This window comes from Phragmites australis, chromosome 2, assembly GCF_958298935.1.
Source record: "Phragmites australis chromosome 2, lpPhrAust1.1, whole genome shotgun sequence".
NCBI lineage: Eukaryota > Viridiplantae > Streptophyta > Magnoliopsida > Poales > Poaceae > Phragmites > Phragmites australis.
The window spans coordinates 38308504-38320070 of NC_084922.1; the positions used below are offsets into that span (position 1 = coordinate 38308504).

Sequence of the window (11567 nt, forward strand, 5' to 3'; positions counted from 1 at the left end):
TCTGCTAAACATCAATGTCATATTTTACAGCTTTCATAGGGAATCCTATACCCCAACCCCCAGCCAAGCTTATACACTCAGCCCATGCACCATTCCCCAGCCACCATAAATAACTCCACAATCATCCATCGATAGATCACTTATTTCTCAGCTCTCTCAATTCCAATGTCTTCTTCCACTCCACCAAACCTACCTAAGAAACATTGGGGAATTTTTATCCCCTAGGGGGTCGAACCATCGATGTGTTTTTATAGAGACCCTTGTAGGCTCCACGAGTCTCATGACATCTCCTACACTTATGGCCTATGCTTCTTCATATGTGCCAACTACAATATGACAAACCTCGACATGGACTGTACGAGTACCCACCGGTATAATGATGTATATCACTAATGTGATACTTTCCGTACGATTTCATGCACTATCTTACTAATCTACCATCTTGTTTCATTTGTTTAGTCTCCTCCGCATATCTGTAACTTCATGGAATGGCTGGACATGATGCAAAATACGCACGAAAAGCAGTGGATTGACATGAGCATGCGATGGAGGAGGGAAGCGTACGAACGCATGGAGTACGAGCAATAGTAGGAGAAACTACGACTCAAGCGTTAGGAGGAGAAGTGTATGAGAAAGACAGCGAAGGAGCGCGCCGCGGCTGAGGCACGTGAAGCAGAGAGGGAAAGAAAGTGGGACAGAGCCCGTCACACTAAAGCGGAGGGCCCCGATGCCCTATAAAAGGGCAAATATCATAGGTGTATTTAGTAGAGAGTATCTATTGTAACCCGATCTATTTTTATTCCCTAAGACATGTTTGGTTTAGTAGTGACACACTATTAGTCTTTAGGCGCACCGTACATGCCAAAGTTTTTTGTCGTCATCTCTATGGTTAAGGTCCATTCGCGCAGCGACGAAAAATCCTATATCCCATATAATGTTTATCAACTTATGTAACATCTATACCGGGTTATATGATAATCGTATTTCACAACTATTATTTTTCGACAAATTAGATTATGTATCCTCCCAATGTTACTTCCCTAAAAAGTTACCTACACAAATACATTAAATGAATAATAAAATATCGACAAAATTACGTTGAAACAAATTTACACACACTCACTTATCCAGTTCCTTTATTTATTTATTCGCTCGTGCCCTGATAAAATTAAATTGTGTTTCTGTACTCTATTCAGCCTTACTATCACCAATAGTTACTACACTCTATGCAGGAAGATGACACGAAATGACACACATTCACTCGTCAAGTTTCTTTCTTTATTTATTCGCTTGTGTCTGAATGAAACAAAATTGCACTATTGTATTCTATTTAGCCCCGAAATGACACATGACAAGACGTGATGTGAGGGACGAAGCAGGGCCAACCGTTATTTGGAGGTGCCGAATACAGGGAGTTTTCGGCACCCGAGGTGCCAAATACGATAAACAGTGCTATATTCGGTACCTCAGGTGCTAAATAAAGGAGTTTTCTATGCCTCAGGTACCAGAATCAATTTTTTGGTATTTGAGGTGCCGAATACAAGTGCTAGATTTGCAAATACACCGATATGTTGTATATTTTAACAAATACGGTGGCGTTTGTTGCCTATTTTTGGATTTTTTTTCGTTTTCGTTGCTGTCCATGCCGATCAGCTGATGGCAAATGGCAAAGATCATACACACACACACACCATCTGAAGTTATGAGTGTTAGGCCACACGCCTCTTTTACCACTACGTCTTGCAACGCACCCCATTCCATCTGGCACCAATACACACATCCAACTTATCCAACCGAAGTTGATCTCCTTCTATCTTTATTGTAATAGCCTTTGACATGTAACTTGGTTGGTTAGATGTTGTTGAACTCCTTTACTTGTATATAGCTAGCCACTACAACCATTCCATGCGAACTCACGGCAATAACAGTTTTTGGCAACCCATTAACCGCTTAAACCTCATGGCTGCTCCTCTTTCACCCATTTCAAAGACATACCATTCTGCTCTCCATGATCCAATTGGTAGAATGGCACATAATTTGATGCTCTTCTCGCCAATCGCAAATGTGATCTTGTTCCTCGTCCCTATGGCGCTAACATTGTGATCGGTAAATGGATATTCGGCACAAACTTAATCCGGATGGGTTATTAGATCGGTATAAAGCTTGATGGGTTCTTCGCGGTTTCATCCAACAGCAAGGTATTGATTTCTTTAAAACTTTTAGTCCCTTTGTCAAACCGGCCACCATTTTGCACTGTGCTCACTCCGTCCCTCTCAAGTGACTGGCCGGTCCATCAACTTGACGTAAAAAATGCCTTTTATCTGTGGTGATTTGGTAGAGACGATATTCTCAGCAGCTCTCGGGGTCCATCGATTCATCTCATCATGACTATGTATGTTGGCTCAACTGATCCCTCTATGGCCTTAAGCAGCCGCATCGTGCTTGATTCAGTCGATATGCCTCTTATTTGTTGTTTCTTAGCTTTGTCACTTTTAGGGTAGACACCTCTAATTCACCATGACCAACATGGACGATCTGCATTTTCCCCTAGGCATGACTATCAATCGTGATGCCACATGTATGTTTTTTTTTGTCTCAACGCCACTATGTCACATAAATTCTATACCGTGCAGGTATGACTTTTTCCAACCTGTGCGCCAACCCCGTGGACACTCATGCTAAACTTCCAACTTCCGACCCTCCCATCAAGAATCCTACTCAGTACCATAGCTTTGCGGGTGCCCTACAATACTTGACATTTACTCGACCGAACATTGCATATGCTGTTCAACAGGTGTGCCTTCACATGCATGATCCCCGTGAACCACACCTCAATATTTACAAGTGTATTCTTCGATGTCTTAAGGGTACTATGTCCTTCAGTCTACGCTCGCGCCACACTATTCCAGTCGCTCTTGTTGCCTAGTCCAGGGTGTTAGGCCACATGTATTTGGCTACACATCTCCTTCAGTGCCGCGTTTGGCAAGACACATACTATGGCGCGTTGCCGGCTCGGTCCAACACCAATACAACACGTCCAACTCATCCAACTGAAACTGATCTTCTTCTATCTTTACTGCAATAGCCTTCGACATGTAATCTCAACTGGTTAGATGTTGTTAGACTCGATTAAAGCTTACACAACTCGAAGAGATTCAAGTCCTCAAGACTAGCCCGCGGAACTTGCCGAATAGATTAATATTTATATCTAGACAACATACATTATAATCTCCTTCTCAAGTTACTACAATCTCAACGTAACACATGTGACATATTACTATTATCTTCAGAATGATATATTTTTCTACGTCACATATCTCAGTTTCCTACATAACAATCGAAACAATCAAACAAGCTGTCGTACTTGCCTACAAGAATCTAAATGGCACAAAATATGCTTAAATCGTTCGAAAGCGTAAAGTTGGGATACGCCTCCGTTGGAAATTAGCAAGCTCGCAGGCGTTCTAGTCGCCACTCTTCCACAGTCGTCGAACTCAAAACCCCTTCGCCAAACCCACTCCAGCCGTCGCCCTCCCCCGAAACCCTAGCCCGTCCTCGGTCGGCGACGAGGATGCCAGGCATGTTGACGGACGGCGGCGGCGCAATTGTCCCGTTCTCGGGGGAGCCAGGCCAAGGGGCGCCGGCGCCGCCACCCGTTCGGCCCATCCACCACGGCATGGCCCCGCCCATCTTCCGCGTTTACGTCTCCTGGTCGAGCGGCAATCTCCTTCAGATCGCGTGCCTCCGCCCGACGAATCCTGAGGATGGCGGCGGCGCGGAGGAGGTCGCCGGAAGAGTGGTGGAGGTGAACCTCGGCGGCGGTGGCAGTGGTGGCGCGGAGGTCGAGGAGGAAATCGATGAGGCGGAGATGCGGCGGATCGAGTATGGGTCTGTGCCGGCCTTCGCGCTGCTGCAGAGCAGGAAGAACGCCATCGCATATGCTGCCGCTATGTCGCGCGTGCCCTCAGTCCCTGATCACGCAGAATGGTGAACTTTATTTTGGGGCTGGATACAGTGTTAAATGCTTATGATTTGTGATTAATTTGGTTTCTGGTAGTATTGATTATCTCCTTATGGTTCAAAGGTTTGGCTGCTTAAGTTATTGGCTTAATGCCCACACCATTCTTATACAGAACCTTGTTGTGCAACAACGCTATAAGAAACTTTTAAATTTACCAAGTTTGTTAACCCTTCAGATATCCTTAGTATTGTAGATTGTAGAAGCTGAAGTTGTACCTTTTGTACATTCACACTGATGCATGCATTTGCACCGGTGAAAAGTATGGCTGAAACTTCTTTTGGAAAAGTGGGATCATAGGTGTATTGTAAATGTGCTTCCTTTTGATTCAATGGTGTTTCATTAGGTGGCAATATGTGCTCGAGTACAGCAAAACCATTGGCAATCTCCTTGGGAACCCAGATTCTCCTCCTGCTTTCACGATTGAAGACCCAAAGACAATTCTTAAGGTGGCCATCTCTATGTGTCATGCTGTTCTTGTTTTCCTGGAGACCAAGGAGCAATGCTTTCACATGATTTAGTTACATTTGAGACTTTTATTCTTCCCTGAAAAAGGTAATTTGTATACTTTACAGGTCAGGGAGAAGCCCACTAGTTTAAGGGCTGCTTGGGAGCTGTTGGAGATATTCTATGTTGATAAACAGTTGCAAGGCTGGCTTCCTGAGCGTCTTGTTGATTGGTTAGCCGTAATGCTCTTTCTTGTAACTATTTCCTTGTTCCACTTGTAACAGCACTCCATTGTTACATTGCCCATGGATGGCTCTCTTATTCTTCCTCCTGTGATTTTAGGATTTTGACAGCCTCTTGTCAAAGACGGAGAACACGGTGTATTCTAAGCTTAGCAATTTCCAGAAAAAGCTCATCAACTTGCAGGTTGGTTTCTCTATGTGTAGCTTCTTTGACGTCTTCACTCATCTGGTTTGCTGTTTTGTATATGCAGACTCCTAATATCCTATGGCTAGCCCAGCTTCAGATTGATGTTCTGTTTTACTGTCCGCTTACTTCTATTCATCTGTATTACTTCCAACTCTTCATGCCCTTATGTCGATGAGAGTAAATGCATAACAATAGAACATTTTGTAGATTGTTGAAGATGATCCTGATTACTGGAATGGTTTGTCATCAGCACTTTCGGTTGGATGGCTTGATATTGTGGTATGTCTGTTTTATTCTGCATTTTCTGATAGGCTTGGTGCTTTTGTTAGATGCCTGCCATCTGAAGATGTTTTTCATGTAGGTGAATATGCTACGCTTCCATGGATCTTACCAATTGGATCAGATGGATAACCGTGAGGCAAGTTGTTGGTGCTGGTTGCTTTGAGGACATTTTTTCATTTCTTTTCCGAATGATAATGATCTTGCAAATAAAATACCATTTAGATTTGTTTTAAGGGTCTACATATATGATTTTTTTTTGTATATGTAGAAACTAGAATTCATCGTTGTTCTTAATAACTACTCTGTATCTGAACTGTGAGACTACCGAGATGTAGAATAATAAAAACGGATGAATTATACTTATCTTTTGCTCCATGTCATTTTGCTGGGAAGGTTCAAGTGGTTCAGCTATTGCAACAAGTGCAATTAACTTATATTGCCATCTGTGTAATGAATGATCTCGTAGATTTACAGCCAATTTAGTTTGAGTTGGAACAGTAGCAGATAAGTAGTACTTTACTGTATATCCTAATTTTATACGCTGTCGCAAAGATGAATAATAAAGTGGAAATACTGGATGGCCCTGTTTGAACTCACTATTTAATTTGGTCTGGTCCATTTTGGATTTGATTATCTTTCTTTCTTTTTTTGAATTCTTTGAAATCGCTAGTAATATTCCTTGAAAAATGTAACTGTGCTATGCTGTAATTCATTCTTTAGTTTTACATGCTTTAGTTTTTTACTTATAATTGAGACATTGAATTTACTTCCCAAGTTTGTTTTGAGGCAATTGTAGGACAAATATTCATTGTAGCTTTTGATTATGTGCTATAATGTTATGTTGCCAGTAGATTTTATGTATACCTGGTGTCCTAAAATTATAATTTTCTTCCTTTTGTCACCAGACAGAAAATGGATTGGTCGAGGCTGTTGCTGTTCTTGTATCAACAATGCCACGCATGAGACCAAATTTGCCAACGGGTAAATTAGGTCAGTGCTGCAAAACAAGACCTGATTTTATCAAGGTATGCTTTGATGTTGTAAAATGATGTCATATCTTCCCTTCAAGCAAGGATCATTTCTTCTGTATCCGTCAGAAACTTGGACATTGCATATTTGCGCTAATTCTATGCCATTCAGAAAATAAAATATTGTTATTTCATATCTTGCAAAATCCTAACAAATGTTGTTTGGCCCATTTTTTTTTCCCCATCTTGCTCCGGTTCTGCACTGCATGCTAGATGTTACGCAACTATGCCTTGTATAATCACCATGATGGCTGCTGGGCAGTGGGCACTACTGCTCATGTCAGTCCCTGTGCACAGTTATGTCATACGACCGTTTGTTCCTCGTTGCACATGATATATGCTGCTACGCAGCACCATCTCTTTTCTTCAGCTTCTGAGATTGTTATGCATCTCCTGACTCTCTCCACTTTTTATTAATCAGTGCTGCTGTTGTCTGCTCTATTATTGCTCCTTTCTTCTGCATTCCTGAGCTGCAGCATGCTTTTAGTCTACTACCGAAACAGCACTGTGCATATCAGCATATCTGCCAGTGGAGAAACTTTATTTTCCAGATAAACTCCACAAATGGTTAGCTATCATAGTTCCTGGTGCCTTGGTTTTTAAAAATATATTTCCTGGTGCCAATGCTGGTTGGCTGGAGCAGAGTTTTTATTGTTGCGTATCTGGGTTTGTAAAATTTCATGTCTTATTTTGGCAATCCATAAAAGCAGAACTTATTTGACCTGTATTCTTTTAGGCATTAGTTGCTGTCTGCTCGTGTTAAGGTGACATACATGATAGGTTCCTGTTGTGGTCGGGAACGGAGAGCGTCGCTTGACGGGACGGCAAGGCCTTAGCAGCCTTGTCGACCCGGAGCTGGATTAGATGGATCTGAGAGGGGGAGGAAGGAAGGAAATAACCAAGTTATTGCTTGCCTTTATTGAAGAATGCCGCCATCTTATACAGATGCGATCCGGAGCAATCTCCTAACAAACTCCAAGATTTAAGCCTAACAACCAAACAAACAAACAAACTAAACATACTCCTAACTGAATGCAAAGCTACGGCAAGCGTCTTCCATCCACCGATCATGCCGTGCTGGGCCTCTTGTTGCGCCTGGTGTACGTCTTGCCCCACATAACATTCCAGTATAAATATAGTAAATTCCCTTCTTTCTGACCTTTTTATTGTCAAAACAGATATACCTTGCATACTGGGTGCTATACTTGTTGTGCTTGGTGAAATCCTTGCACCAATTTTCTGAAGTTATACTTTCTCCGTATTTATTAAAACCTTTAATTTCTCTAGTAGTGTGCTGACAAATCTGGACTTTATTTTTATTTTTATACTAACTCGATGTTATTTTCCTTAATTAAAAAGAAGGATGATGTCCTCTGTGTCTCTATCATGTAACTATCTACTCAAAATGAAAAAGTGAAAGTACAAATTTGGTTCTAGAAAAACAGAATATGGACCCTGAAGGCAGAAAAAATGCATAGCACCCCATGAAGTGTTTTTGTGGTGCATAATTGTAAGCCCTCTGTTCAAGTCTGTGGAGGGCTTTTGCTAATGTATTTGTATTTACAGGCATGGGAAAAGTGGCGAGGACAAGTAAGTAAACTGGAGTGCAGTGCATTTTGGATCCAGTGTGGTCATAAAAAAACTCGTGATGGCTTGAAGAATTTGCTTCATATTATGATGGGGAACATAAAGGAACCTACTGCTGCTACTTGCCATTGGCTGGAGCTGTTTGCTTCTCATTTTCTTTATATAAGGCCATTTACAGTGGTTAGTATCATATGCGTACTTTTGTTCTTGTATAGTCAACTTATATCCGCGATCAAAATTTTCTCGGAGGAAGTATGTATTTGTAAAATTGACACCTTATTTCATGTTGTACTAAAATCTGCATTTTGTCAGGGTTTTGAAGGGATGCACCATTTAGCACAGAAATGCATGCAACTTAAGCCGTCCTCTGGCAGTAATGGATTAACAGGCCTCCTTATTGGTATCCTTTCAGAAAATCCAGAGGTTGGAGCGTAATGTGATACTTTGACTTCATATGTCCTCCATCCGACTTCTTATCAATTTCCCTTGTTGGTGTAACATCTTCTTTTCCATGGTTAGGTTGTCTTGGCAGAATGCACAAAAAATTTTGGCCCTTGGTAAGATGGACAATTGGCTACTTGATTTTCTACTATCAACATTTGAAACACCACCCTAATTGATTTTGGCATTTGTAACTGCAGGCTGGTCACACATGCTACGGAACTGTTGACAGCTGATAATGAGTATGCGGATATTATGTTGCATGAAGAGCGGCCTAACTTTGGTGGTATAAGCATAGAGGAACTGCACCGGCTAGTATATGCTCAAGTTTTGTGTTCTCATTCTTTAACTTGGCAGGTTAGTTTTGTAACACAGTAACACTAGGACACCACAGTAGATTAGCTTTATGCATTTTTATTAGGCATTAGCTGTATATTTCTCGAACTAGCAACGTTGCATCCTTTGCATTATTTAATTGGGAATATTTCCTTGACTCTTTTTGCCCCTTTGAGTTTTCTTTTTGCCACTGGGTTCTTTCACTGAAATGTGGGCCAAAAAGGATATGGATTTCAACCTAGTGGTAAAAAGGAAAATAACACTATTTTCTTCTGTCACGTGTTTTACTGAATATTCAGGAGTGTGTATGGCTACCATTTCGTTTGTATCCTTCTTTGTTTAGATTTTTTAAATATTAATTTAACTTTTGAACCTTTGCTGTTGTCTGTTTATGATAGCAAAAATGTCTCATTTTTGACAAGCTTTGTCTTGATATCTTGCATGTTTGGTTCTCAGATTGCACCGACTTATCTGTCCTCATGTCTAAACCAAGGCTTGGGGCTCTTGGAGATTTTACTCCTCAAGCAACCCATACAAGATAATCGCCTAGTGCTCAAGGTACCATGTATTTTGATTCTATACTTCCTTTTAGTGTCTCAACCTTTCATTTTTGTAATCTAATACTCATGTCTGTGAGCAGACTCTGGAAATTTGCCGTTTGTATGAGCTGGAGAATGTTAGTACAAACATCATGAAGGTAAATGTGGTCTCTAATGTTTGCGCAACTTTTTTTTTAATGAAATTTTTATCATGATCGTGTTGTGGTTTGGATATTGCTTAACCTTTATCTAATTATTCAAACTTTGACAAGTAGCTTGCATTTTTCAGTGTACTCAACTGCGCTCAACATTAGCGGAATCTCAGAATTCCTACCTAATTACATTCTCTTTTAGGTTGCTGGCATTTATCATTGGAAGCATGGGCGAAAAGGGACTGGTGTTTACTGGTTGCAGCAAGCTCATGACAAAGTTCGGCTTGACAGAATTGCTCAACAGTTGTTCGAACACATTGGGAAGTCGGTCACAGATGATAGTTTTAAGGTGCCAATTTCCTCTTCTTTCTAAACTCCTTGGAGTGTAGAACACAATTAGTTCTCTGTGCAATAATAATCGAGTAAAAGAGATCAAAAGGGAGAGTCCTCCCCTTCAGTTAGCTGATTTAGCAATGGTACTATCTAATACTAATAATGATTTTACATGGCCAGCAATGGGAAGGGTTGCTTGAGTTACTAGGCTCTGATATTGGTAGTGCAGGTGGTCTTGAGTTCCTTCATAGGTATTTTTTTCTTTCCCCATCAAATTTTGGTCTCTCCATGGTAATGTTTAATATAATCTCAACATATGATCGTTCAAAGGTACCGGGATTTCAAGAGGTCCCTTCAACAGGCACTAGACGGGAGAACTGGTGAGGCTGCTCGGCAAACTGTTGAGTTTCTTATACAGGTGAATTTTTGCAATTCAGCTGTGTTCTCTCTTTATCATATTGAAGGCTCAGGCCCCTTGCTGCTTATGCATTAAAAAAAGGGAGTTCCTTGAATTAATTTGAAACCAACCTGTGGAGTGTTGTAAATAGCATGCACCTGGAGAACACCATCAGTCTGTGTTGTCTCCTCTCCAGCTTTATGACCATATATATATATTTCTTTGTTCAAATGTATTTCTTTGCAGCTGATGAGAAACCCGTCTACACCGCAACGTTTCTGGCTACCCCTTCTACATGACTCAGTAAGTTATTCATGTGTTTGCAGTATTGCACAGGATGCTCATTCTGCAGCCTAGCTAGCTATATTCTGTTCCTATTAAACTTTCTTATATGCATTGGAGTATTATTTATTCTGCTTTTCTATCACCACTGTCTGCAGGTGGAGCTACTTAATTGCAAACCCAGCCCTATATTGAATGTCGCTGAAACGAGCTTGTTGCTCAACAAGCTGCAAGAACTGTCAATGGCCAAGTTGCGCCCTGACTTTTCAAGCAATCACCTATCAAGCCATGCACTGAACTCCGTCAGATTGGCTCTGGCATCAAATCTGGCACGTGCCATTCTGGAAGACCCTTGAGTCCGAATTCAGTTCAGCAGAGGACTATGGGTATGGCGTCCAGTTTGCTGGAGGGTTGAAATCACGCTCCCTTGGCGCGTCCTGGCAGTTACAATTATCAGGCTTGATTAAAGATTGAGCTTGGGGTCCGCTCTGGACGAGCAGTTGTGCTATAGATGTATCATGCGTTATATTTTTAGCTTAGTGATATTCTAGATCTCTCGCGTTTACGAAGAGATGATGCTGGTCATTGTATTTTGAAAAAAAGAACTAGCATGTTGTTGCTTATAAAAAAGTACCTTCGTAGCAATAGATTTTGTGAAGAAGAGAACAAAGTGACCTGGCCCATGACTACTCTTGTCTACGTATGGAGGCATTTTAGCCGTTCTCATCAGTTTTCTGATTGAATGTTATTGCTGGAACGCTCAGTGCCGTGGGCTCCAGGATGGTTTTGATAGTTGGAACTTTGGATGTTTTTTTCAGTTCAAAATGGTTACTGTATTAAATTTTAGCTAGAAATTATTTTTTATATTGAGTTTGAATACTTAGAATATTACGGGTAGATTTGTCTAAAAAATTTCTTATATAATAATATAATTTTGTTATATTTTATCAATATATTATAATAAAAAATAGGAACCAAAGTTGTATTTTAAAAACTATATGATATTAAAATAATACTTATTTCCGAGTACAACCAAAGGACTTACCGTACTTCTATCAAACGATGTACCAAAAACGGTCCACCTGCTTAAGCATGCCTTCTTTTTGTGCCTATGTTTATTTGGATGCAAAACCCTGCTATGCTCTCCTGCTCAGATGTCTGTCTCAATACACTTAGTCCAAACTATTGTTGCGCGCACTTCAGGGCATTACCACTGATATGCAACTTGAAAGTAACTTCACGGGAATTTGTAGGAATTTTATGGATAAATTTGGTTCTTATAATAATACGAAAAAA

General features: G+C 40.8%; 1 protein-coding gene across 1 annotated transcript; it reads left to right on the forward strand.

Moving 5' to 3' along the window:
- Window positions 1–3465: 3465 nt before the first annotated feature.
- LOC133908718 (nuclear pore complex protein NUP85) lies at window positions 3466–10916 on the forward strand. The gene is made up of 18 exons (XM_062350854.1): window positions 3466–3987; window positions 4365–4467; window positions 4594–4704; window positions 4808–4891; window positions 5102–5173; window positions 5256–5312; window positions 6082–6201; window positions 7771–7971; window positions 8104–8214; window positions 8311–8348; window positions 8433–8589; window positions 9025–9126; window positions 9209–9265; window positions 9462–9608; window positions 9773–9843; window positions 9923–10010; window positions 10236–10292; window positions 10430–10916. The coding sequence occupies exons 1-18, from the start codon at window positions 3572–3574 to the stop codon at window positions 10625–10627; spliced, it is 2190 nt and encodes a 729-aa protein (XP_062206838.1). The 5' UTR covers window positions 3466–3571; the 3' UTR covers window positions 10628–10916.
- Window positions 10917–11567: the final 651 nt, after the last annotated feature.

Excerpts from the sequence above, each read along its gene's own strand:
- LOC133908718 (XM_062350854.1), top strand. The coding sequence starts at position 3,572 with ATGCCAGGCATGTTGACGGACGGCGGCGGCGCAATTGTCCCGTTCTCG. Across the intron at positions 3,988-4,364 it reads GTCCCTGATCACGCAGAATG|GTGGCAATATGTGCTCGAGT; the intron begins GTGAACTTTATT and ends GTGTTTCATTAG. Across the intron at positions 7,972-8,103 it reads ATATAAGGCCATTTACAGTG|GGTTTTGAAGGGATGCACCA; the intron begins GTTAGTATCATA and ends GCATTTTGTCAG.